At 39.8% G+C, this 27,474-nt stretch overlaps 1 protein-coding gene across 9 annotated transcripts in view; it reads left to right on the forward strand.

The window, feature by feature from the left end:
* The window catches only part of TEX14 (testis expressed 14, intercellular bridge forming factor), a gene marked incomplete at its 5' end in the record, with an annotated part of 28,687 nt that extends 1,243 nt beyond the window's left edge, over nt 1–27,444 (forward strand). Inside the window, 30 exons of one of the 9 annotated variants that reach the window (XR_013941185.1) lie at nt 1,527–1,641; nt 1,943–2,108; nt 2,354–2,490; nt 3,121–3,202; nt 3,642–3,772; nt 4,651–4,764; nt 5,209–5,332; nt 6,154–6,332; nt 7,525–7,676; nt 8,442–8,632; nt 8,854–8,992; nt 9,354–10,339; nt 11,069–11,175; nt 11,675–11,754; nt 12,310–12,576; nt 13,123–13,223; nt 13,531–13,695; nt 14,224–14,317; nt 15,006–15,096; nt 16,299–16,361; nt 17,485–17,612; nt 18,400–18,590; nt 19,960–20,011; nt 20,472–20,543; nt 21,362–21,439; nt 22,963–23,080; nt 23,254–23,349; nt 24,331–24,478; nt 26,187–26,250; nt 26,457–27,444. Coding sequence is in view for 5 of the 9 variants with exons in the window: in XM_080563000.1 (XP_080419126.1) it covers nt 1,527–1,641; nt 1,943–2,108; nt 2,354–2,490; nt 3,121–3,202; nt 3,642–3,772; nt 4,651–4,764; nt 5,209–5,332; nt 6,154–6,332; nt 7,525–7,676; nt 8,442–8,632; nt 8,854–8,992; nt 9,354–10,339; nt 11,069–11,175; nt 11,675–11,754; nt 12,310–12,576; nt 13,123–13,223; nt 13,531–13,695; nt 14,224–14,317; nt 15,006–15,096; nt 16,299–16,361; nt 17,485–17,612; nt 18,400–18,590; nt 19,960–20,011; nt 20,472–20,543; nt 21,362–21,439; nt 22,963–23,080; nt 23,254–23,349; nt 24,331–24,440; nt 26,187–26,250; nt 26,457–26,493 (4,430 nt within the window). Of the gene's footprint in view, nt 1–1,526; nt 1,642–1,942; nt 2,109–2,353; nt 2,491–3,120; nt 3,203–3,641; nt 3,773–4,650; nt 4,765–5,208; nt 5,333–6,153; nt 6,333–7,524; nt 7,677–8,441; nt 8,633–8,853; nt 8,993–9,353; nt 10,340–11,068; nt 11,176–11,674; nt 11,755–12,309; nt 12,577–13,122; nt 13,224–13,530; nt 13,696–14,223; nt 14,318–15,005; nt 15,097–16,298; nt 16,362–17,484; nt 17,613–18,399; nt 18,591–19,959; nt 20,012–20,471; nt 20,544–21,193; nt 21,276–21,361; nt 21,440–22,962; nt 23,081–23,253; nt 23,350–24,330; nt 24,479–26,186; nt 26,251–26,456 lie in introns of those variants that run through there. The other 8 variants (XM_080563000.1, XM_080563002.1, XM_080563001.1 and 5 more) reach the window with 8 other exon arrangements.
* Nucleotides 27,445–27,474: the final 30 nt, after the last annotated feature.

The raw sequence follows: 27,474 nt of genomic DNA on the forward strand, positions 1-27,474 counted from the left end.
CTGAGCGCGAGGCGGGCGGGCGGCGCTGCTGCTGCGCAGGGGCCTCCCGCCATCGATGACCGTTCCCGGCCCCTTTACGGGGCTTGGGAGGGAGAGAGCACAGGCTGAGTGGTTTGTGTCCTTCTTTTAACGGTGACAAAAACAGAATGAATTCTAATTTCGTAACAGAGGGTGTTGTGCTGCCAGGAGCTCCGTGCCCGGGAAGCCCCATGTCTGCGCACGGGGCGTTCAGGGCTCTCTGCCCCAGCGTTGCCCGGGCTGGGGCAGGCTGCGGGGCTCCAGGGATGCAGCGAGGCCGCCTTAGCCCTGTCCCGGTGCGGCCACAGACGAGCGGGGGCCGGCAGAGCCGGCTTGCTCCGCCCGGTCGCTGCACGCCGCCCCCGGGAGGCCGCGCCGCGTGGCCGCGGTGTCGCTCGCTGCCGCCGGAGGGGCCGGGCAGGAGCTGCTCGCTCAGCGCGGTCACGGAGCTGCCCCGCGCGGCCGCTGTTCCCGGTGACGCCGCTGTTCCGGTAACACCGCGGCGCTCCGTGCCCGGGCGGCTTCTGCGCTGCCTTCGGGTGCCGCGCCCGGACCCGCTGCGTGGAGAGGCGGGGGCGCTGTCCGAGCTCCTCCCTCCCTGAGAGCGGCGAACCTGATTGGCCGGGCAGCGCGCTACATGCAAATGAGGGGGCGTGTCCCGCCGAACCCACTCGCGGGGCGCTCCCCGGGGGGGGCGCGGGGGCGCAGCGGGGGCGCGCACGGCGGCGGGGGCGCGGCGGGGCGCGGGGAGGGGGGAAACGGCGGGGCCGGGCGGGGAGCGGGGGGTCGCCGTGAGCTGGGGGCCGGTCCGCGGCCGTGGGACCCGGCGAGGCGGCGGTGTGAGGCCAGGACTATACTTTCAGGGATCATTTCTGTAGTTGGTAACTAGAGGAGTGTGATCGAAAGTGTCCGGCGTCACAAGCCACGAGGAGGAGCGGCGTGCTCTCTCCTGAGCGCGAGGCGGGCGGGCGGCGCTGCTGCTGCGCAGGGGCCTCCCGCCATCGATGACCGTTCCCGGCCCTTTTACGGGGCTTGGGAGGGAGAGAGCACAGGCTGAGTGGTTTGTGTCCTTTTTCATTTGTAAAAAACAGATAAAACAGGTAAAAAACCTAAAAGCGAGGCTGCTGTTCGGCGCTCAGATTGTAAGTTGTTTTCGTTGGCTCAAACCCGTGAAGGAGCCACAATGTTCCTCTTAGCGACCCTGTGAGGGGAATTCAGCTTCTAGTTAAGTGCTCTGGCGTTATCCACACTCCTCCGAATTAATACTTCACTCTTTTACACCTTGTTTATATGAAAACACTGCACAGTAGCAGGGGCATGGCATATAGAGAGTTATGAAGAATACTCAATAATTCTTCGTTATCATTCAGTTAATACCACATTACACTTTCCCACTATCTCGGAGGGAATACAGCCGTCCATTGCAGTATTAAATAACCCACAGCTTTTTTTCTTATGGGGAGAATAATTAAAACATCCACCTATAGTCATCTTTTGTGTTCTTGTAGGCACCTTTGTTGATGCTGTGAATTCCATGGGCCAGACGTCTCTCTTCACTGCTGCATTGTTAGGTCTTGGTAAAATAGTGGATGTGCTGTTGGATTATGGCTCTGACCCTAATCAGTTGAGTACAAAAATAAGTTTATACTTTTAAACTGGAACTGATACTTAATCTTGTAGTGGGTTTAGTCAGTGTAATACACAATATTTGCTGTGTATTGCGAAGAAGTGCTTAAGACACATACCGCTATATGAGCCAAAGCTCCTGGAATGTAAGTAGGTGCTTAATTTTCCTTGTTCCGTTGGACATGTTGCTGTTTGGGTGTACAGAAGCTTTATGTTTACACTGCTTTCTTTCTCAGAGGCTCAGCTGGTTGAATTTGGTAGTGGTTGGCTGAAACCTTCTTGATTTCATGTTCCTCAGTCGCTGTTATGATGGAAGCACCCCAGTCCACGCAGGCGCGTTCTCGGGAAATCAGTGGATTCTTAGCAAGTTACTGGATGAAGGAGGTGACCTGAGAGTACACGATAAAGATGGAAAAAATCCGCAGTGCTGGGCTATGTCAGCTGACAGAGAAAGCAGTGCTCAGGTATGTGTGCATTTAAGTGGATATGTCTAGTTAGTCACATAGTGCTTGATAATTTTTTTAATGTTTTCATGTAATTTTCTTCAAAACCTTTTGCATATAAATTTCCTGAAGCGCCTACTTATTTGCAGCTTACTTGCAATATTTCAAATAACGAGGTATTTTTTGTTGGCCAGGATTTATTAATTCAAAATGGAGTAACTTACAGCTCTGAGGTCATTTTTTCCTTCCTCTCCTTCTCCACCCAGATGCTGGAATTCATACAGCGCTGTACATTCCACATGCAGGCTGCCATTCAAAATTTTCCCTGTGATCAACTCAGGAAGGTTTGCTTCTCAAAAGCGCTGGTTTGTAGTCCATCTAGGTTTGGTGGTCTTGTTCAAGGGTAAGAATATATTTTCATGTGCTCAAGTATTGATTCTCCTGGACTCTTACTCCATATTATATAAAGAAATTTATGCATTTTTGTTCATTTTGACGCTATTGGATTTGAAACCAAAGCGTATTAGGAATGATCATTCTTTTTATTTTTGTTATGGGAGTTCCAAATAGAAATTGGTAGTTGTAGACGTCTCTTAATATTTACTCTTGAAATCAGTGATAAGAAATACTGTATTAAGTAACGTTAAAATGGCCGTAACATGAAGTAGTTTGTTCTTGACTTTTCAAGGTCACTAAATCTTTCGGTGGTGTGTTTACAACAATTTCATGAGCTTTTATGTCAGATATTTGTCAGGAAAAATACATACCTGTGAAGAAAAGGTGATGCATGGTGCCTGTGATTATATATGTGTGTGTGTGTGTGTATATATATATATGTGTGTATTTGGCCACCGTGCTTGAAACATGCGTATCATAAAAGCGTGTTTTAAAAGCTTCAATTATTTGCAGAATAATTTGAAATTTCAGCATATGCATTACAATCATGACATTAAAAATACGTGGCTGTTGCATTATTTCTGTACTCTGCCATGGCATATTAGTTACTCCTATTATTTATGTTTTTGATATTTAGAAATGTTGACAGTCCTTTGGGTAGATTTCTAAAAGGGGGAGCTAATGCAGCCAGGAACATTTACAGCTTTGGTTTTGGGAAGGTAAGATGCTATGGATAATGGTTTTCTAACGATATTAATACAGATTTCATGATTTTTGGTCAGATGTTCTTCACAGTAATTACCTTGCCTCCATTATTTTTGATTCTTAATACATTCTTCTTTCTACTGAAGTGGTGGAAAAAAGCTGTGGGGACCCCAAATATTCAGACCTTTAGTCATTTGGCCTTATCAGAGGAAGCTGGTTTGGGGAAAAAAAACAGTGAAGTTTTCTCCGTGACTGTTTCTGTGTTCCTTATTCAACCCCACTAGAAAGTTAAGCTTTTCACATGAATAACTTTAAGGCTTCATCGTGATGCTTTGGCTAATGTTCACATTGCAGTGATTGGGTTAAAGTTTTTAGTGAGTTTGTGGCAGATGTAATGCAGGTCTTGGGAACTGTTGCATATTCCTTTCGGTTTATGTGCGGGTGCTGTTTCAGTTCTATCTTGCAGGCAGCAGGCATCTAGGGTACTTGGCATCTCTCCCGATTATTGGGGAGAAAGAAGTGGTTCAGGCAGATGATGAACCGACGTTTTCTTACCGTGTTGGACCATGCATGATCATGACAAAGTGAGTGGAATCAAAAGGGCTTTACCCCCTCTTCGTGTGTATTTGCTACTGTTCAGTAGCGAATTGTGTAGGTGCTTTGTCTGGGTTGCTTTCTTTGTCTGGTGAGTATTCATCCACTACTTCTGTCAGTAACTTGTGTTTTGCAGCCCACCCACTGGTGTGTTCTTTAGACATTTTTGATACCTATAGGTTGCTCTTGTCCCTTCCGGCACTATTAACCCATACGTGGTTACCCACCGATCACAGTGTTTAGTTACCGACTCCTGTTTTGTGCTGGGAAGTAAATTGTTGGGGTAGCACGGGTTGCTTTGCTCAGCGTTCAGCCCTTGTAACTGTCAGGTCAGACCACAGGCCTCTGGATGTGCATGTCTGGGGCCCACTTGCTCAAACCTGTGGCAAACTTAACGTTGCAAGTGCAAACTCTGGCCTTCTTAAAATTTATTTATTTATTTATTAATCTGTTGTATTGTGTAGCGAGTAGTTGTGCCTGAAAGATGCACCTAGGGAATCTGCAAATCAGTGATTTATCTTCCCAAAGCTCTGGCTTGTATCAAAGTGGGCTGATTGTCTTAGTGAAAGGGGTTTTAGAGTTTTTTTTTTTGTTCTTTACCGTGGGCCGTGGAAAGGTAGTGTCTTTGAACAGCAGACGTACTCTGCTGCATCCTGTCTTTAACAGGAGGAGAATTTATTATGCATTTGAAAGAATAGATGCTATTGCCTGGTTGATCAAAATAATGGATTGTTACTAACGGTAGGAGACCAGCACCAGAGCATTTTGGAATCACAAAGTTCTTTGGAAGTAGTCCTGTAACCAGAGGGGGGAGGGAGGGCGTGAACCTGTAAGAAGCATGTCATAGATACTCCTCTTCTCCTTGTAGCTTAATGTGGGGAAGCAGCAGAGTTACAGTGAAGGAACTCAGCTTTGAGCCCCATCAGAACTGCAGTAAGCTGCGCTTAGCTGATCTTCTCATTGCAGAGCAGGAGCACAGTAGGTAAGAACAAGCGAGTGTGCAGTGGGCACAGGTGCTGCAGGGGTTTGAGGCTGGGAGAAAGCCTGACAGTCTTCCTGAGGTGAATCACACTGTGACTCTGCTTTCTCTTAAATGAGAAACGCAGGTCTTTCTTCTCTTCCTACTCCATTTTCTTCACTATGTATAATACAGGAGAAGGATACAGATAAAGAATACACTATTCTTTTCTGATAGGTCTGTGTGAATGCTTCATTGCATTTTCCTGGAGGGCTTGCTTATAGATTGCCCTAGTAGCAACAGCAAGCCCTATTTCTTAAATGCTTCCTAATCTACCGTTCTTTTCTAATTTTGGCTATTTAAACAATAAGTTACAAGCATGCATGTTGTATTGGTAAAAAGACCCAGAGGGCCAGTACTCTTTTAATCTTAGATTTGTTGTAACTTTTTTCCCCTCTCCCTTTGCAGTAAACTCCGTCATCCGCATTTGCTGCAATTGATGTCTGTTTGTCTGTCTAGTGATTTGGAGAAAACCCGTTTAGTATACGAAAGGGTAAACTTTGGCTCTTTGTACAGCATCCTTCATGAAAGGGTAATTGGAATACTTGTAAATACTATCGTAATTATTTCAGTAATTATTTGAGAGAAAGGAGTTCAGTAACTATATTTGCAGTCTTTACTCATTTAAAATACAAAATCACTGGTCTGTATTAAGGTTTCTATTTCATTGCACAGTATTGGGTACTCTGTACATGCTGGTGAAATTTGCCATTGGCAAATACTTCAGTTGATGTTTAGGTGCAGTTGCATTGGATTTCTTGTTTAGTATTGATCTTAAAATGGCTGCTATTAAATTCCATTGAACTTCTGCATGTGATTGTGCACCGCAAATGTGGTGAGACCAGCTTTTGTCCTTTAATATATGCATGCAATTTGCTGCAGGCTGCCTGTATATAACAATGAAGGCGTGAGCTCGGTTGCATGTTTTTAATCAACCAGTTTGTATTTTGTTATTATCACTTGATATTTTTCTCTTCTTTTTCCATAGTTAATTGAATCCTTTTTTTTTCCCCCTAAGAGTTCAAGTACAAACATCTAAATTAAAGATAAGTTGCAGATAAAGACAGGAGATTCTAAGAGTTGATTCTGCTTCAGGGTGAATTTTGGCATTATCATTGTCTTTTTCCTTAATTCCAGTTTAGTGTATTAGTAGTTTGTTTGGTACTGAGAGCATGTATGTTGTTCAGAAAGTGTAATTCATATGACTTTTACTACAATGAAATATGAAATGAATTTTACTACAATGAAATACATTTCATTTTTGCTTTCTTTGCCTCCTAGTGTACAATGATTTCTCAGTAGTTCAGGCTTTGAAGACCTGCAATACAAAATGGGTACTTCTGTTTTTTTCAGCGTACAGAATTTCCAGTGCTGCGCATGGAGACAATTTTGCATGTACTGCTTCAAATTAATGATGCTTTGCGTTTTCTACACTCCCGGGGGTTTATCCATCGTTCGATTACATCCCATGCTATTCAGATTGTTTCTTCTGGAGAGGCAAAGCTATGCAACATGGAATACATGATAGAGAGGTAAAGAATTGCCTCACTGTTCGTGGAGGGAACAAACACAAAACCGAATTTAGTGCTGAATTCTGCTGAAGTGGTTTAGCAGGTGTCCTGCTTGATGACTAGGTGACTCCCCTGCCTCTGAGCCAGGCAACAGAGTTACAGGAGAGAAGAACTCTAAATTATCGCTGCTCAGGTACATTAACTTTGCTACAGGCTATGTGGCAAGTTTTAGGTGAACTTAGATTCTGTGTTAGGAATATCTGAAACTATTAAGAGAAGGTGGTCTTCCCTGGAGTTTAGAGGTACTGTCAGAGACAGAATGTAATCTTACAGAAGAGATGAAATTTCTCTTTGAGTCAGTCACTAATTCTGTTGCTGGGCTGGAAATACTTTAATTCACTTCTTGTTCTGCTGAATTTGCACTTATGGAGGCTTGCCTAAAAGGGCCGAAGATCTGGTGGTAGTTACTAAGTGCCGCCAATGACGAGAAGAAGCTTTAGTACATCTTTGTCCCTTTTATGAGGGACACAATACATTTTTATCTGGTAAATTACTATATACTTGTATAAACTTCTTGCCTGCAGTGCAGCTGCATTAGAAAGGGAATAAAAGGTCGGTTACACTGTAAAGAGAGAGAGTAAAATTGATAATAAACAAAAACCTGACAATGGAAATGTCATGAAATGAGCAAAGATACTTCCTAATGTCCTTGAAAACTCATTTTTTTTTTTTACTAAATCTTGGCTGTTTCTTAAAGCTACAGATACTTGCAGCCTACTGTGAAATAAATAACACATAAATTGCAGTTTGTGTGAGGAAGAAGTTAGCTTTTAGACATGTATACGTTGCAAAATAATTGAATCTAGAAGACAGCTTTTTTTCTTTTGTCTGCAGTCTGCTGTGGGCACAGAATGCTGAAGAATTGGTTGTAAAAATACTATGGGGAACTTTTAAACTCTGACTATTGCTTGGTGTAAAGTTTTTAAAGGAGTTGTTACTTCTGCAAGAAAAATTGTTTGCTCTACAACGCCAAAATACAGGATTTGTTGGTGTGAAAATGCAACAGATTTTTTTGCAGGTCTGCTTGGATCTTTTAGGTACTTAAGCTAGAAGAAGATAAAAACAAGCTCAGGTGTTTAATTCCAAAAGACACAGTTGTTTAGGGGAGTGTGCTGTGTGTCCCAATTTATAACTTTTTTCTCCTTTTGTATAGCAAAGATAGTGGAGAACACAGTGATCTGACTCGTATTCCTGTCCCAGTCCAGCTATTTAAATGGTGCTCACCTGAAGTAATCCTTGAAAAAACTGTCACAGTGAAATCGGATATTTACAGTTTCTGTACAGTAATGCAGGAGGCCTTGACAGGTATGTGCATAAGCTTAGGCTTCTTTTGTCACTAGGGTAGCCCAATGAAGATTTTCAGTGCAGACTGTTTATTTTCCCTAAGTGGCTGCATAAAACCTTGTTGTTAGTGCACATACAGAAGTAACCTGGAGGAGGAACCCACCAGGCAAAAAACAAACGTTGATGACAATGGCAGACTGTTGGAGACACTTGTAAAGTGTAATTGAAAAGCTTGAAATTGCTTAACTAAGAGACGAGATTAATGGTAGGCAATACAAATACAGAATTCTGTGTATGTTGTATTGCTGCTGTTTAATCTCCTTCATGCAAGGACAGCAAAATACTCAGTTAATTTTTTGCAATATGCAAAACAAGTTTGTGCACCTTTCATCCTTTTCATCAATATGAAAATTTGCAGGTAAACTTGTGTTATATGTTGACTTGGACTATTTTGACAGAGAAATGGGGTAAAAAATAATTACTCTGAAAATTTAACCTAGAAGCGTAGCTGGTTAGGAATGAAGGATACAGAGTGTGGGTTACTGTGTGACTGTACCCAGGAGATTACTGTCAGCTCCCTTTAAAGCATCCACTGTTGATGTGAGATAGGGAGATGCCGGGCTGGATTCTGGATTGAGTACTGTTTTAGTTTGTGACAGTAGTTGTAACTTACAGAACGTGCAGACGAAATGCTTCCTTGTTTTTGATCTCTCTCTCATTTCCGTACCCCCTGCCCCTCCCTTAATATACAGGTTGTGACATAAAATCTGTATTTATGCATTGCAGAGACCCTGCCCTGGACAGGTGTTGAAGACTCCGTTATTAAACAACTCATAATTTCAGGACAGCAGTTAGAAGCGGATGTCAGACTGCCTATACCTTACTATGGTGTAGTAAAGTCAGGGCTAGAACCTAAACAGAAGAACCGCTCCATGAACCTTCAGGATATTCAGTATATACTGAAAAATGATTTAAAGGTGATTTCCAGGATAGTAGCCTTTCATGTTTTAAAAATGGAAGAGTTTTATGTTCATTTGGATTCGAGATGTTCAGCTTAAATCTAGGTGGGAGGTTTTTTGTGTGAAATCTGAACAGTGAGTATCCTTCTCTGATCATGGAGGCAAACCACCTTAAAATAGAAGGTGGAGACTAGATTGGTCAATTAAAGATGCTTCTAAAAATATTTCTTGTGTTACAGGACTTGGCTAAGTCTCAGACTGGGCACGCTGATGAAATGTCAAAAGTGCAAAGGCCTGCTGTTTTTACAGATGTAAACATCTGTTTGGCATCAGCTTTTAGCTACCAGAAGAGAACAGAAAAAGAGGTAACAGAGGCTGGTAAGGTGTTTTTTTTTCTTTTTTTTTTTTTTCAGCAAGGTGTTGTGTGTCCTTTCCTTAGGATTTTTCTCAGTCCATGAAGATCTACTGTAAATAACTGAAATGGTAGCACTTACAGATTTGGTGATATAGATTGAAAACAGAAAGCAATTATATTTGGATTTTACCTGCCACCCTAATTATTAATGTAAACTCAAGACTTTATGTTGAGTTAATGATTGAAGTTCAGGCACACTGCTTTCAGCAGAGGTGTTAAATGCTGCTTATGCAATATCTAAAAGGTGTTGACTGCTAAATGTACAAAAGCAGTGTGTCTGGACATCTGGAGGAGTAGCTAAACACCTAACATCAAATTTTCCAGACAGCTCTGCTGCCCCAAGATGCTCTCTTTTTCCTGAGGAGAATAATGCTTTAGTAGACTGTGAGGCATCGAGCAATCTACGGCCAGTCGCACAGGAAAAAATTCACGACATAGATTCTGAAGTCCAGGCGACCTGCGGTGTCAGTGATGTGGATGACAGCCTCTGTAGCTTTGAAATGAATGAAATCTTGGCCAGTTATCCAGAATCTCATGAAGACTTCCTGGAAGAAGGAGCTGGAGTAGGTCAGACTCTAAAGGATAAAGAAAGGCAGCAAAAGGTAAAAGATAAGGCTGCCCTCAGAGACCTTTCTGTGTCCCCTGGAGTGTACTGTGAGGAAAAGCCAGCTTATGAGGAAGGTGGCTTTTCAGACTCAGTCACAGAGGACGCTACAGAAGAGGAGGAAGGGGAAAGTGAGGTCTCTGACCTGTGCATGCTGGCACAGGTGAGAGGAGATGCTGGGAGAAGAATGAGTGGTCCGTCCCCAGATGAGCAGCACATCAGTAAATGTGTCCTTAATTTAAAGATTGTTCAGAACATGTTGCAGCAGGCAGCAGATTCACTGTGCAGAACAGAGTTAAAACTGGACAAATTCATTGACAATGAAAGGCAAAAGAAGCTGCTCCAGGAAATGGGAACGTATCAGCTTTCTAAGCAAACTTTTCATGACAGACCCTGGAACAGATCTGATGATATCTACCAAAACACCAATAACCCTTTTTCTGGAGTTAATGTTTTTTTATGGAAAGCCATAGGTCCGCCCTCAAGAGACTATATTCCACCTCTGGTAACACGGGAGGCACGAGGAGGTTTGGGTGGAGATGGTTTCCTGGCTATTTCAAAGGCAGCAGAGGAAATGTGGGCAGCTCAGAACGAAAAGTGGAAGAGCTTTCATCAGATGAGTAAGAGTAAAAATGAAAACAACCAGCATGATCTCAGCTTCAGTGGGGTGAAAAGCCTGGATAATCAAGAGGGCCTAGACCGTGAGGTAAAGTGTGGAGCAGGTGTTTGTTACTACTGCGTTCTTTAGCGGGTTTATGGCAAAGAGACAGTTATGAATGGCATCCAAGAGAAAGGAAGAATCTGTCTTTTTTAAAATATATGTGCATGCTATATGCATTGTATATAGAAAAGAAAACAAAATGGTCAGCTCAGCGTTGCAGTAGTAATTTTATATTTTCCCCAGAAAAATATTTGTCCAGTAATTGAGGAGGGAGTAAAATCTTGTGCTAAAATTGAAGTGGGACTGTTAGGAAAAATGGCAAGCGGAGAAAGATTATTATTATTTTATTACTTTTTTTGGGGGTGCAGGGGGGTATGCTTAGTTAAGGAGGTCTGGGCTGCCACTTAATAATGAAAATGATCTAGAATTATTTATTAACTATAAGTAGCTGACATGCTTTGCTGAAAGAGAGGGAAATTTGTATTGTATCTGCTGTGGGACTGATCTTGGGTCATTAGGTCTACTCCTTCCTCTGGGAGCCAGGTGTCATGACAGTCTGCTTACATACACATGAAACCTGCTGTAGATCCAGGCAGAGCTTTTACGAGGTTAAGGCCTGGAGTTGTGATCCCTTCACTTGAGAAGTACTACTGAAATAAAATGTAGGAAGTAGAATTTGCATGGTCTGGTTCTTAGTATGTCCCACAGACAGCTCAACCGATAATTAACAGAGTGCCCAACGCGCTGAATCATGGCTTGTTGGACTCATTTCAGCATTTACTCCCACGTGTATCTGTAAGATGCAAAAATAAGTTCAACTTGCAGTGTCAGAGAGGGAGTGATTCACATTCTACAGCAAGTGGAAGTGGAGAAGAGAGGTGGTAAGTTTTGATCACGTTCACAAAAGAATTAATTCTAGCAGATTCATCTTGCTACAGCCACTGTCAAAAGTAGACACATCCGGGATTAAAGATGGCATTAAATGTTTTTACAGTAAGCCAGAAGCCATCTGTCCAATTAGGACCCTACCGTGACTCATTGTCAGCTGCGGAGCTGACAGGGTAACTACTGCAACAGGGCAGTTACCTCTAAAGAGTGGTATTCAGACAGATTGTGAATGCTTTTCTGATGGAGGTCAGTAGTCTGAAACTAACAGTGCCTAAGGAGAGCAATCTAATGGTGAAGCTAGTAGTAAGGCAGCTCTCTTCTCTGTACACAGCCTCATTCAATTCTCAGTACAAACACTGGCTTTCGTAGGTGAGGGTTAGGCCCTACGTTAGGTGCTGTGGGACAACTTCTAGTGTTTCATTGACTGGGAATACTTAACAGAATACACTTGTGCATTAACAGTTTCTCATGTCTTGTAATGATTTATCATAGGTGCTATCCAAACTCAGCATCTGAAATTTACAGTACAAAAACAAGTGAGGAGAGAAGGATGAGGCAACCAGAATGGAGGAGTAAGTAAATTGGCATTAACTAGGGTTTAATGTTACTAGCAAGTGTTACTGCAGTGTAGTGTATTAAAACTTAACACGTTTTCTTAGTTCAGAAAGGTCTGTCTGCCTTAATCACTTTATTAGGCGGTTCCTGGAGGAAAACCAAATGAGTGGAATCCAGCATCTTGTGCATTCAGGCCATGGAATAATCACAACCACGCTAAGATGGTTTGACTATAAAGCTCAAGGAATATCTGACCCTGTTTCAGAGGATATAAGGGAGGGACGGCATGTGAATTTAGAAAGGGTAGTATAGCAACGACCAGTGGATGGCAGTACAGAATGAATAATAGAGAATGCAAACTAACAAAAATTATTCATGTGAAGGCTTGTCCATATTGATTTATGCAGGTTTTAAATTTAAATAGAAGGAAGCGCCTAGTTCTTCTCTGTATAAAGGAATACACAGGCTTATAACTTCAGCATTTCCAAGTATGCAGATACAATGAAACATAGGAAAGGGTTTGAAGGTATAGATCCTGTTGCAGGAGCTGGAAATTTTGTTCTTTTGTGTAGGTGAAGTAAAGCAAATGGCCAAAAGAGTGGCCTCAGGACAACTGGAACTCATTTCTACAAATCCAACCAGTGAATGTACATCTGAAAGTGAAACGGAGAGCATAGAGGAAGTCTTTCAACACATTGCCATTAGGGTCCGAAAAAGTCGAGACCAACAGAGAGAGAGATGGCATGCAGGTGACAACGTTGAGCCTTGGGATGTGGGTTGTGAGGATAGATCTGCATCTGAGGAGAGTGATTTGGAGTCTATGTTCATAAGTTCTGGGGGTAAGGCTGAAAAAAGGATTATTTCATCTCCCTTTTTGTCTCTTTCCATCTCCGAGCAGATTGCATCTTCTGTGATTTTGTTAAAATAATCGGCCATCTTCTCTTCCAGAGTCTCCTCTCCAAAGCAGGTCAATGGCTAAGGCATTGGCTAACATAACGTAATACTCAGTTCTGTTATTTAATAGCTGGATGTAATGTCCAGTGAGCATGGAGACCCTTCATCATCATTAACATATATTGGTATGGGAGACCCAAAGCTTTTAAATCCATGGCTATGCTCTCACACCTTTATTTCTTTTAATTGGACTTGAAAAGTGCTTTTTCTGTAGCAGCATAGTACAGACGGTGTTTTTGTAATAGTTCTGGATAAAGGAACAAGGAAAGCTTCACCTGCTTAGATTAACGCTGTGTTCTGCCTGTCCTTTCTCCATGTTTTTGGCAGGCAGTGTAGTTTTACTCTACATTCTCACTGATGCTACATCAGTGTTCAGAACACTAAATTCGTGTTACTTTTAGCCTAATGATTGTTCCATTGTGACATTCTAGGGAGAAGTTGCCAGTCACCATCACAAGATGAACAAGCAGAATCTGGAATAACTATTCATAAGAGTTCGGTCATTCTTCAACAAGCTGAGATTCTCTCCAGAGTATGTATAGTATTCCAAGAAATCTAGTTCCTGCTTGTTTTCCCTAAAACGTTTTAGCCTGGTCTCTCCGTGTTGCTCACTGAACTACCAGAACAGCGGATTGTTTCAGTTGTGATATGACTAACAGTCCCCCTGACGTATTACATATAGTGGTTCTGTAAACTGTGAGGAGCGGGAACTGGGTTGAAACATAGAACAATGAATTTATATATTGTTTCAGTTTGATGTATTATTGTCTAACATTGCTGACTAAAATGTATATTCAATAGAGTGAAGAAAGCATCTTAAATGATAACATCTTTCACAGGGGCATTCAAGAGAATTACCTTGTTCCCGTACTTCATCTGCTGACATGTCTGAAGAATTCTTGACTCCAGATTATTTCCTTCCTCCTCCTACTCAGGGAAACACAGATCTAGAGGTAAAAATCACAGACAAGAGAGGAATGAACTCTGTTTCAAGAATGTTGGACGTAAGTTAAATCACATGTGGGTTTATTAGGCTCCCATTTGATTTGAAGAAATATAGAAAAATGGGAGAATGTTTTTTTTTTCTTCTGAGTATTTACAAAAAGATTTATCTAAGTGGAAGAAAATTTTGACCCTGTTCCTTTAAAAAAAATAACAAACAAAAAAGACCCACACCCAAACTTCTGAAATACGAGGGGCATGTTTTCTTTGTTTACTAGGAAATTACATAATCTGTGGAGCCGTAAAATTATTCTGGTTTTGGCTGAGAAGAGTTTGAGGCAGCTAATAATGTTAACCTTTTATTCCCAGCTCTATCAACTATAAGTACTCAGTAGTCTTAAAACAATCTTCATTTCATGAAGACTTGAAACTTGTACAGACTATTCAATCCAGTCCATGCTGTTTGATGACGAGCTCTTGCAAAACAATCTCTCCGTTCTGATTGTGATCTTCCTGTGTGAGTTGTACTACCCTTCATAGCTTGCCTGTGAGAAATTTGAATTTACTTCCTTTTTTTCCCTCTGCTCCAGACCTCAAATCCTGGGGACAAATTAGAAGACACTTGTGACGTCCTTTTACAGAAAAGGAAATCTGAAGATGCAGGATCGGGTATTCAGGTATCAGGTAAATGTGCTCTTTCTTCTAAAGACCCTTTGGAGACAGGGAGACAAAATCTTGTACTTACATTTTTGTGAGCAGCATTCCTGTCAGAAGGCTGAAGCTAGATCCTTTAGGGTTGCTTGGTCTCTTCTCATTATTACAGTTAGAGCTTAGGACATTCAGGATTTTGGAAGATGAGATTTGGACATTACAGTCACTGAAATAGCATTGATGCGATGATTATGTTCTTGCGCTGTTTTGGTTTGATAAAAACAAAACAAACCTGTTAGCAATTATGCCCTAAGGCTAAGTTTGTTTTCATGTGACTTGCAATGGTGCTGGAAACTGAGTTAGAGTTGCATTTACACATTAATATTCTTATTGCTGTAAGTGTCTTGAGCTTAAACTGTAAGAGCTGAGTTTTGTGTGTAGAGCAGAGAAACGATCTTGATCCTTGCTTTAGTCTGTTGCCTCTCTGAGCGCAAATGTGTAAATGTTGTGATATTCCCTGGTGCGTTAGTGGTTGACTGTCTGGCAGCTGTGGTATGTTTATGAAAATGCATCTTTAAAGCACATTTGTCTCTTGACAACAACAAAGGTCAAAAGAACTAAAAAATTTAATAAAGTTGCAATTTCCTGTTCAATGAGTTATGTCACTTTCCTTTGTACTTGCAAAACCCAATAACAGGGAACATTTGTTATTTGTATTCAGGAGGAAAAATATTATTCTGCGGCACAGCAGCACAGAACTCTGGCAATAACACACTAGGAGTGAATCAGCTTAGCCATATGCCTGTAGCCAGGTAGATAAACTTATTTTCATCGTTACTTCAAGCATAAATCAGGTTATAAAGTGTGTTCTCTTTATTAATTCTGCACATATATATAATATTCAAATAAGGTGCCAGTGGTGTCTTTTTAATGATCATCTACATGTCATAGCTCCTTGCCAAAAAATCCTAAAAGGACTTTCATGACTGTCATGGGGCTTTGTTTTTTACCGTGTTCAGTATATTTTTTTGTTGCTTAATGAGGGAGTAAAATATGAAAAGTAAGTCATTTAGATTACAGTTCCTTTTACACTGAACAGTATATCAGTTTTAAACAGAGCAAAGGTAATTGAAATTATGGCTTCTGTCATCTGTTTTAATTTTGTTCTGCTTTGGTTTTGGGGCTCAAGTGGCATGAAGATCATGCTTTTTCTCCTTCCCTCGGAAGAGTCTGATGCAAGCGTGCTCACTACATCTTGCCTGCAGATAACAGTAGCCCATGCTTGGGGACTTGCAGTCTCATTCACCAAACACATGGTTTATCTGTCCAATGTCTTTGTAAATTCTGTGTTCTAGCAGTATGAAGAGATGCCCACCAGAATCACCACCCCATGCTTCAGGTAGTGCTGTGTCTTAAAGAGAAACAGTCCGCGCCCTGAAGGTCTTTCAGCAGTGGTTTTCAGGCTTCTTAAAAGCCCTTAGCCTCCCTGATGCCAGCTTGCTTTGTGTCCCCCAGAGTGAGCAGCTGCTTGGTTCCTCCAGAGCATGGGCGTGAGAACTGCTTTTACTGTTTCTCAGTATTTTGTACTCTCTCCCCTCCCCTAGAGGAAATGAGTTACCATTGTAAAAGGTAAAGGTAGGTAACGAGAATAGTTTACAATGTCAACTAATCAAAGGATGATAAAACAACATAGTGATGTATATTTGCAGGTTTTTATTTAACTGCAGATTTTTATTCAACTTTCAACCTTCCGTTAGTTATGAAACTGCGCGTGTCGTTTAGATGTTTTCTTCTTACTGGATACAAATCCATAATGTGCTTAAAATGGTGCTTTTCTCCTAGCTTGCTCTCTAATTTCTAAGGTTTTAAGCAAAAAAAATAAATAAATTATGACCTGCTGTCTACCTGAGCGAGAAGGTCATCCTTTAAACATTATGAGAGAAGAAAGAAAATGCATTTATTTTCATAATTTTTCTGACAAGATCAATGAATATGACCTTTTCCCTCACTCTAGTGTTGAAGCAGCCCAAGAATTGATATCAAGAGAGCCGCAGGAAGACTCCAAAGAAAAAGATATGTAAGAGCCACAAACTGTTCTATGCTGAAACTGCAGCAAGTTGGTCATTACCATTGTAAATGGTCGATGTTGATACAAAACAGGAAGATAACACAGACTAAAGCTGAGAGGTGGAAACCTGTTTGGGTTGTTGAAAGTATATTTTTATCGTGATAAGCTGGGAGATGGGTATAAAAGAGGTGTCACATACAATTGTCCTTAGCTTAGTTTGAAATATTTTCATATTCATAAGTAATAAGCAGTGTCATTTGGGTGTTCCTATTCATGTTACAGTGTTACTGTAACATTCTTCTTATAATAATAATATTATTAAACATTCTAACTATTCCTTGTCTCTCCCATGTGCGCTACACAGAAGAAACAAAATTATTTTGAAGATTCAACTGTTAGTATGTAGTTAAATAAGTTATATTACAAAAATACTATATAGATATTCTCAGGAAAAATGTGCACAAGAGGTATGTGACTTAACTATTAAAGTTAGCTTTTTTCACAGATAATGGAAGTTTTGCATAGAAATCACTGACTTGGTAACAGCGAATTTATGATCATTTAATGGTCTTCTGAGGATAACGTAATCTTCTGCAAATGGCATTGGTTTGCTTAATATAATTCCAGTCCAACAGACATTTTTGCTACTTGAACGTACATCACTTTTGTGCAGATCTTTAGCAGTTTCAGCTTATCTGTGTAATTTTTTTTTAAAGGCTCCTCAGACCTTATGTTATTTTAAAGAGATTTTTAATTTTTGTTAAATGTTTAAGGTTTTCCCTTGGCTTTGGATACAGTCTTCTTCCTAGTGGTTCACATTTGAGGTTCTTGTCCTTTCTGGAGGTAGTTTCCTGTGGTTGCTTTTATAAAAGTTACTAAAACGAAGAAATTCTGTAAAGCAGAGGAATGCTATTAACCTTTTCTGTCTCTGCAAGATCATTGAAGATGTTGTTCTTTAGCCTTTGAAGAACTCTTTGAGAAGTTGTCAAAGTGATTGTCTTGCTTCCTTCTGGAAAACTAGATAAGACTGAACAAAAGTAAAGTTTAAAGAACCTAAAAATAGCAGAAATTAGTGATTCACAAGTGTAATAACTGGCTATTCTAACTGTCAGAACATCTTTCAATACTTCAGATCAGTGACAGATATTCAGGATTTGTCAAGTATTCCCTGTGAGGAGGAGAACTACTACAAGAATATAAATTGTAGAACACCCAGAGTGAGTCATGCACCCACAAGTGTCAGCACTCCACTCAGCTCAGGTAACAGCAGCGACAAAAGAAGGGAGGACCAATGAATTGCTTAAACCTTCTACACCAGAAGTCAGACCTTTCTGCCAACACTTCCTAACGTAAAAGCTGTGTATGCGAATCATGGAAACTGCATTCATTTAAGTGCCAGCACAGAAACGTTAGGCTTGGAATAAGTAATCATAAGAAAGGCTGTACCTGTTGTTTGAAATCTCATTGTTTTCGTCTGGATAGTTAAAACTTTGTAGTTAAAGCCTGTCTGGTTAAAAGCAATCTCTTAAGACACTAGAACTAGAGGAGAGTTTACAGACTGACAAAACAACTATCTGAAAGGCCTGTGAAAAATAATCACTTGGTAGTTGATGCTTACGTTAGCCTTTGTCGATCAGAAGTTGTTTTAAAATTGAAGTAATACGTGTAGAACTTCGTATTTTGAAGACAATGTAAAAAACGCTTAATGTTTAGACTGTTGATAAGATGATCTCAAAGTTTGTTGAGCTTTAATTTGTTACCCTTAAAGCAACACTTCTGTTTTCTTTGTACTTCATTAATTTGGTTTGCTATGGGAGTCTCATTTAGTAAAGTTTTGCATAAATAATGTCTGAGTTGAAACTCCTGGGCAAACAGTTTGGACTTCGCTTAAAGATCATTTTATGGACAATAATCTTAGAGTTTCTAGTTCAGGTGCCTCTTCAAATGCAAGAAACCTTTTCCTACTTCCATTGAAATGTGACCAAGATAATAATTTTCTAGCTTTGCTACCATCTCTCCATCTCTCTCTTTTTCTTTTTAATTCTAGAGGAAAAAAAATCAGTAGCCTTTAAGAAATACAGACACAGCCATGAAGTAGCTTTGGATTCTTCCTCTTGTGGTTGTCAAGAGGTGTCCTCTGCGGTGTCCAGGATATTCACTACAGCCTATGAAGAGGGAAGGAGCACTGAAAATACCTCTGCCCCTGTAGAAGTTCATTCATCTGGATTGAATGAGCCTGTAAGTGAAGGAAATTACACAAATTACACAAATGTTGGGCTTCCCATTGTACCTAATCCTGTGCAAATGTTGACAACCGTCAAAATGGCCTTGCCTGCCCTATCCTGGCCTTCTCAGCATTGGATCCAGTAATCTTGCAATACCAAAGTGGTAAGTATCAGCAAAATGATTGGGTAGGAAAGGTGTGTTCTTGTTGGAAGAGTTTTGTTGGTGAGTTGATCTTCTGTGTCTACAGCAGGTGGCTTATCTGAATGGTTCAGAATTCACAACTGAACTGGTGAACTCCAGGTTTTTAACTTTGTGGAAGTGGGGATTTGAGTGAAAACAAATTTTGTGTGTGTGTATTCAAGTTTTCTTGTGAAACTGAAGGATTATCACAATTCACTGGGGGAATATAAATGAGTGTAAATAAGCAATTCCATGAGGAAAAAAGTTACAAGTAGTTTGGATACAAGTAAATGTTCAGAAAGCCCTTATATTATTGAAGGTGTTTGTCCTTTTTATTGCCTGCAGACGTGGCATAATGTTATCAACTTCGTTATCTGTCTTTGGAGCTGACGTTTTTCAAGGTTGTTGTAGTGATTTCTGGTAATATTTTTGGAACTGAAGGTGTTCTGGAGACAGAACATTATCTTAGCTGTTTTTCCAGGCAGCTTACGTATAGAACAGTTGCTTTTATGCTTTTCCTATTCAGTGTTGGGGTTGTCGTTTAAAGATTAAATTAGTTTGTTCAACCAGAACAGTAGTAACTGCATTCAGTGTCATCAGGTCAGCTGTGTCTTTAGGCTTGCGTAGCAGACTGTTAAAATTCATTAAACCCATTAACAGCACAGTGCTGCCTTGACTGGCTCTGTAGAGAGATTTGGATGTGTCACTTCCTTGTCTAAAACTTTCTTCTAGGATCAAGTGCTTGAAGTACCAATTTCCATTTTTGAAGGACTTGCCTTTGATTACAAATCCTTGATTTTTTGGGGGATTCTTTCGGTAACTAGATGTACCTGGCCTTAATAATTAAAGATTCAAAACAGAGTGGGAAAACGAGAGATGTCAGAACTGTCCTTTCAGAGAATTCCTGTCCAATTGTCTGTACACAGTGTTGAAATGAATAAAGAGTGTGTAGCTGACGATATCTTAATGATCAAAGAAAAGATGAGTGAAAAACAGCCTAGGCAAAATCTGACACATCTGGCTTACCTGGATGCTACCTCTTCCATATTCTGAACACATTGAAGAGCTTATTTAAAAATTTAAGTGAGACTTTAATTAACACTTTACCTCATTTTGGACATAGTGTATTAAAGGCAAGGATTGGCAAACAGCAGTTCTTCAGTTTACCTTTTCGTGTTTCATTCTGTATGCTCTTACACAGGATGGATTGTCAGTAGTTGCTTCATCCTTGAGAAGCACCGGGAAGGCATCTGGTAAGTCTCTTAAGCCACTCCCCAGCCCAATTAGAGTGATAAAAAATGGATAAACAGATTTGAAAAGCAGTTTTGCTTACTATTTTTTTTCTGGGCATCTCTTTGTAGGGATAAAAAACTTTGCATACAATTTTGTATTGTTAGTGATTCTTGAGTTGCAAATTCTGTGTTTGCATCTGCAGGCTAAGATCTCTGATCTCTAATAAATCTCCGTTTGCCGTGTAAATATTATTGGCCTAAAACTTGCAATGCAAAATTGAGAGCTGTATGTGCAAGTCTAGCTCTGATTTTTCCATTCTGATGATACTTAAGGATATTTCATAAAAAGTGAATGAGCCAGGCTCATGGAGATTGATAAATGATATACGTCAGCAAAATACTGTCATACTCTAAGCTTATATCACAGTTATTAAGAATTAATCACTGCTAATTAACTAAACTTTTTTTTCCTCTCTCTCAGCACTGTCACAGGCACCTAACCACTTCATTGATGATCTCCCTCCACCAGCCCAAGAGCTGCTGGATGACATTGGTAAGAGACACTTCATCCAAAATGGTATGAGACTTGCCAGCTGTGTTTTAAAGCCAAGGACAGTACAGTACTTCAGTACACAATCAGGATTTCTCCCAAATCATTCACTACTGAAATACACAAGAGCTTCCAAATTAGTTGCAGTCAGGTCAATGAATAGGAAGTTAGGCATCAACAGCTTGAATAACTGGCAGTTATTTAAGTTAGTCCTTGAAGTTTCTGCCTTTCATATAATGGTTAGTTAATGCTGGCGACAGCAGTTAGCTTATTGAGTATAGATGTATTTAACTCTGAGATGAGTTTTGTGTAGACTGAAGTTTTCAAAGGTGTCGTGGAGCTCTGCATGTTCTTCATTAAAAGCAATGCCAGCTGAGTAGCTGCATCCGTCAGGTATTTTTGCAGAGCTTAGTTTCAATGATATACATTTATTTTTTTAATCATATACGTCTTGAGCCAGAACACAGAGTAAAAATCTTTCATTATTTTTACTGGTATGGGTTACAGAAAATTTTCTCTTGGTTAATCAGCAGTGAACTTCCTAAACAAACACCAGACAGAAGGATAATTAAATGTATATAGGTCCTGTGCTCTTTTAGAAATGAAGCATGTAGACAATTCTAATCTTTTTATTACCTTATTCACCAAAACAGGGCTGTGGAGTCTGTCACCAACTGAATACGTAATGGCCAGAGACAATTTGTAAGATTAACATACAGACTAACTATAGATTATGTAAGAGTTTTCATGGAGTTTTGGGTGGATAAAGAAAGTGGTACTTTGAATTTTATAGATGTAAGGAAATATGCTGTTTTTAACAGAGTATTTAAAGCAGCAAGATTCCATCACTCAAGAGTTTGAAGAGAAGGGATTATTTGACCATGGAGTGCAAATAAATGGTTAGTTGATAATAGTCCTAACATAGAGATTACAAATGGAAAGTAACTTTGCTGCAAAATAACTTGAATACTTTGAAAAGTTAATACTTTGAAAAACTTAATTTTCAGCTTTTTTTTTTTGTATTTGTGGTTGCTATCTTGGAAAATTCAGCAGAAATTTGAGAGGGTTCCCCCTTTCTCGATAAGATGATACGCAGTGTTTTCACAAACAGTACCTCCTGCAGCAGTGTTTGCTGTCTTTCTCTGTGCGTTCACCTCTCTAAAGTCTGCAGAGATCTGTTATGGAAGGCTTGCAGATTTGAACTATCAGAATTAATCTTCTACTTTCGTTATGCCACTGTAACATATGCTGCGTTCAAACGTAAGTGATGAAACCCACAAAAGTATAGATGGTGAGCAGCGGATGTAAAATAGAGCTGAAGTTTCCGCTCTGAAAGGGCGGTTGAGTTGAAAGTAGCCAGTACACACGAACCACTTATGTTTCATATTCACCATCATGAAATAGTGCTTCTGATCTCGTGATGTCAGAAAATAGCATCTCTTGGGGTAATCAGTGTTATGTTTCCTGTTCTGTTATAAAGGTACCAAAGATAGCAGCGGTAAATCTTTGTGCTTCTGAAACTGCAAATAGTAGTAAGTGGGAATCATTTTTAGATGTACAGCAAGTAAAGTCAGAGGAGCAGAAAACATAAATCTTTATAGACTCTGCATTTGTTTCCAATGAGTCAGAAAGTGAAGAGCAGTTTTTTGTATTTTTTTTAAAAGGGCAAAATATGAGTTAGTCTGTAAAAAAGCTAAACAGTATAGTCACTTGAGAATAATACTGGCACTTATTTGTGTTACCCTACAGCTTTGTTAGATCTTTTCCCATTTAAAATTGTTACCAAAAGGATAGAAGCTACTGTGACTTTATTCATAGGAGTATCTTGTTTTTAGGTGGCAAGGAATGCAGCAGCCTGTATTGCTTGCTGTTCAATCACTGTGGTTTTGTTGTATTTGCATAAAGTACAGCTATTTCAGACTCCATTTTTGTGACAGCCTACTGCTTCCTGCTTATCATAGCTTAGCAGAAGGTGGCTGAATATATTCACATGCTGTAGAGAAGAGAACTTAGTGAGATAAGTCTTGGGGTGGGGGGGGGAATATCATTGGATTTTGCTAAGTAGGGTAACAAAGCTAACATCCACAGGTTTTCTTTTGATTTTTCTTCAATATCTTGGATTGTAAGGCAAGAGATTAAAGATTAATGTCCACATGCATTTTTCATTTTAGTACGAAGCAAAATGTTCACTCTTCTGAATCTAAAAATGTGTTACAGTAAAATATTTATCTAGGTCTTGCTATTGGCCGCCTATGACTGTAGATAATGCGAACTTAATTGGTAGAAGATCAGATGACTGAGGAAAGAAAAATTAAAAAGTAGACAACTGAAAGTTTCCCAAGTGCAGTGAATAAAACCACAATTTATTTAGTATCTTCCTTTCGTAACTTTGCTATTAAATTCTTTCTGTTTATGTCAATAGTTGCTGGTCAAATTAAAACGGAAGACAGAGACACAAAAAAAGAAATTGAGCAAAATGAGAAGAGAGATCATAGTGTATTGACTAAGGAGGCATTTAATTTAGCAGAGGAAACAGAAAGGTAAGAAAAAGACAATGATAATGGCATATTTAGCTTTGAATTACAAACGTTTAGAACATTCAATGCTTACATTAAGTCAACTCTCCTAAGAACTGTGATCACTTCTACTGTTTTCTTTCAGAATGGATAGTATTAAACTTGCCAGCATTCATTTAAAACCTTTTATTCAACAGGGCTCACTCCACTCTTGACGACATTTTAGAAAGAATTCTCCATGCTGTTCCTGCAGATGAGGAAATCCAAGAACAACCTCAGGGACATGCCTTTGGGTTAGCTGATAATTGATATTTTGTTCACAAGTTTCTTGTTTATCTTCTGTATACAGACCTATGTGGGACTTCAGGAAATGGAGTGTCATTCTTCAGACAGTAATGTTTTGGGGAGCTCCACTTGGAGGCATCATTCAGAACTTTCAGTATTAAATTGGAGGGCAAAGAATATCAGGCAGTTTCCTGTAGTTGAAAAGTAAATGCTTCAAACAGGCAAGGAAGTGCATCATTTTTACAGAAATTTGAGATAATTTGCCAGAACGGTAGATTTTCTGAGGTAATGAGAAGAATGTATATTAAGAGAATAAAATCATGAAAGATCTTTAGGAAAAAAAAATCTTTAAAGAAGAGTTCGAGAAAGCCAGTGTGCTTGGCCACACAGAAAGAAATGAAGAAAATGGCAGGCATTGTATCTACATCATTTTAAGAAAAAAATGCATAGCCCAAATAACTTTTTTTCCTCTTAGAACCAAAGATAAGAGCTTTAAACTCTGAACAGCTCCACAGTAAATGCCAGTGAGCAGTCATAAGTCATTCTTAACATATATCTTACTAAGGAACACAAGATAGTCTTGTGTTCAGCATCAGGATTTTTTAATATAGAAGGCAAACTGTCATGATAATCAGGAGGATTTTGCTGATAGGGCAGTCTGATTCCTGCAGTGTGTATATATAGCTGTGTTCATAAGTGGCTCAATCCAAAGCCCATTCACACTCATAGTCAAACTGCTTTTATGTAATGCACACAAGGAATCATTGGAGCCTGCTTATGGATGTGAAGGTAAAGCACATCTGTAGACTTGGTGGGGAGTGATTGTTCAGAGGTTGGTGGGGCAGATGCCCATTACAGGTCAGGGTAAAAGTAAAAAAGCATCTGGTATCTCCAGTGGCTTCTATTTTAGTACTCTGTATTCATCTTCTCTAAAAGAAAATACAAAAAAAAAAAAAAAAAAAAGGAATGATAAAATTCTGTCATTTAAGGGCTGCAAGCCTGAAAGATCCAGAAGATCTTGGAAGGAAGAAGGGAGTAGAGGAAGGTGGAGCTGGGACCGGAAGCAGCGAGCCAGAAGGCTGTGCAGGGAGTTCAGAAGGTCCTCTTCATCTGTAAAGCTGCTGGATGCTGGGATGGGCAGTATTTCATTTATGTTTTTAGCACTGGATTTGTCGAGCTTGCACAGAGTAGTGTTTTGCATTTCTCCGTTTTCGCCCCATCCGGGTGCTGTTTCTACCCTGTGATTTTTCAAAGAGAGGAAGCTGTTCTTAATCTTTTCAGAGACCCTTGAAAACTTTGGGTTTTTTATTGCTTTGTATTCTGGACCATTTGCTGGAGCTGCAGAGGGTATGTCTTGTAGTGAGAGAGCAGTTTCCTCTACTGACCTCTCCAAAGCTGGTATTGCCGCCTCTGTGTCCCATTTAGTCTTCAGCCTCTCTGGCTTAGGCACCTAACGGCTTCACGCTGTTGTAAGGACTTGGAGTTATTATCGCTATGGTTTGGTATGTACCTGTGATGCGTATGCTAATGCCATCAAATCCCTTAAACATCTGTCTCTGTCTAGTCTCTCCTGGCTTTCCTCCAATAGAAACTGGAAGCAGAGAGGAAGGCACAAACTGAAATGAAAGCGCTTCCTCTGTTCTAGGACTATTTGAGGGATGAAGGGATTTTACATAGGTTGGCAGCCAAGGTATCTTTCTGCAAGCAGGTTTAAGGAACTTAGCTTTTTAGATCTGTGTAAATAGTTCCTCTGTAACATGCTGCTATGGTGCCTGTGACACAGCTGTGTTGTCTGTGACACAGCTGTGTTTTTATATTAATGTTTCGGTCAGGACATATGGGAGGGAGTTAGTGTCTAAAATTCAAGAAGTTAATGTGATGATGAAAACACGTGAACAACTCCTTAAGCAGTAGAAATATCTTCTCTTTTTGGCCAAAGTTTCCGTTTTTTATATAAGATAATTTTTGGTTAACAAGGTGAGCTGCCTCCTGGTTAGAATACAAAGAACTGCATAAAGGAAATAAGATAACAAAAAAACACTTTTGTGTTTCACTTGATTTAAATTAAAAAAAAAAAAAGCCTGCATTCCTGTACTTCAGTCCACATCTCCATTAGGGACTGTCAAAGCTGACTGGTGTTCTGCAGCTAAAGTAAGAGGTTACCATTGTTCAGCATTTATCAATTAAAGATGTTTCTTCTTAAAGGAAGAGGATGTTGTATTTACATTAATGTGCGTTTACTGCTTTGCAGAAAATACGAAAGAACTGCCCTTTCTTCCGGGAAGAAAAAGACAGTAGACTTTGATTTTCAGGAAGAAGTGATTTTTTAATGTGTAGCACAAAATGATTTAAAGAAAACTATCCTTCAACGTTGTGAGCATTTAACACTTCTATAGCAATCAGCTCTTCATCATCAGTGTTTAAGTTGCTAGTTAGGCACCCAAAGTTTGAAATGTCCCAGATTGTTAGTTTAGGAAATGTTGGTGGTAACTTTTACACTCAGAGTTCTAGAGGTAACGTGGTAATGCTTGTTCTTTGCACAGCATTAGCATATATGACCCTATTTTCCATCAGACTTCTAAAATTACTAGGATGGTAGGAGCATGCTTCAGGCTTTGAAAACGATGTTTTCTCATCACAAAGAGGTTCCTGTGTAGTAGACCCAGCAGAGCAACAGAGTTCAGGCTGGTTTCAAGTGCAACTTGATGGATCTAGCCAAAGGGATCTGTAGCGCTCAATTCAGCATGCTGACAAAACCAGAGCATTCTCTTTGAAGTGTTGTGGCTGTGTATGTTTTTGGTTTTGAGTTGAATTAACATGCTTTTTTTTGTTTGTTTTTGTTTAGATACACACCCTGAAGATCAAAAATTCCGCTTACAGAAACAGCTGTCTTCACTTTCTCCATTTAGGTGAGCATCTCCATGAAATAAATTGGGCTTTCTGCAGAAATTTATGTATTCTCTCTCTGCATGAGATACATTTCTTGTCTTCCATGCCCAGGAGGCAAGAGCTGCAATATAAAATTCCATTCTCTTCAACTTGTACAGCTTGATATAAGGAACAAACAACTGTGTAACTCTTTTAAACTATTTTTTACTTTTTTTTTTCCCTACAGGATAATTGTTTTGGATCAGAGCAGCTGTCCTACATGATTAGAATGGACAGTGGAAAAAATTGTAATATCTCAACTGTTTACTGCAGCTGGTACAGTACACTGCCCATGAACTGCAAACCTTTTTGGCCAAAAAGACTTTGAATGCTCACTCTTCATTTAGCTGCAGCCGCAAGTACTGAAAAAAATCTTAATCCTTTACTTTGTAATGCAGCTGATGCTGTTTTGATATGAAGATTGTATCAGTAATACTCCAAAACTGATCAGTTTTTGGAATCTAACACCACTTAATAAGCTGCTATGTGTTTTCTTCTCTTTCTCTGTATATGTATGCTTTCCTAAGCAAAAGAATGTGTTGTATTACGCAGTTTTCAGTGTTACAGACAAAATGATTGTGATTCTGTGGGCTGTTTTCACTGCTCAGGCTCTCATTTAATTTTTCCGTGCTGAAGTGTGGAGCGCTGTGCTACAGCCCATGTGGTGTATGTTTTTCCTTGCTCATTAAATTTAACAAGGGTAATTTCTTGTTTTCTCTTAGTGCTTTTGTGATCTAGAGTTGAGCTGATTTGACTGATTAAGGGGATTAATTGCTGTGCAGAAAGTTAATGAGAAAAAGATAGTGTTCTTTCCGAGGTTGCAACTGCACCAATACGTTCCCTGTCAGACAAGAATATGCGAAGTTATTTCTGGTTAGCATTACTAAGATACATACTGTTTAATTAAACTACAGTTTTGGTAGGCCTCATCCAAAAAAAAAAAAAATCCCTCTAATTGAGTTTTGGATCAGGCTTTTGATGGGCACAGCAACTTTTTAATACTGTTCAGGTGCAGGATGTGTAACGGTTGTCCTTATCCCTGTTGAACAGACAGCGGAATTTTAGCTGCCTTCGTGTACTTGCGTGTACCATGTGTTGCTTTTCCATCCTTGTTCTGCCTATCTGTAACTGTTAATTAATTGGGTTTAATGACACTAATAAAAGTTTCTAAGCTTGATGCGCTGTCATTTGGTTCTTCTGGTTTT

The sequence above is a fragment of the Anser brachyrhynchus genome, assembly GCF_964034855.1.
Source record: "Anser brachyrhynchus genome assembly, chromosome: 20".
Lineage (NCBI taxonomy): Eukaryota > Metazoa > Chordata > Aves > Anseriformes > Anatidae > Anser > Anser brachyrhynchus.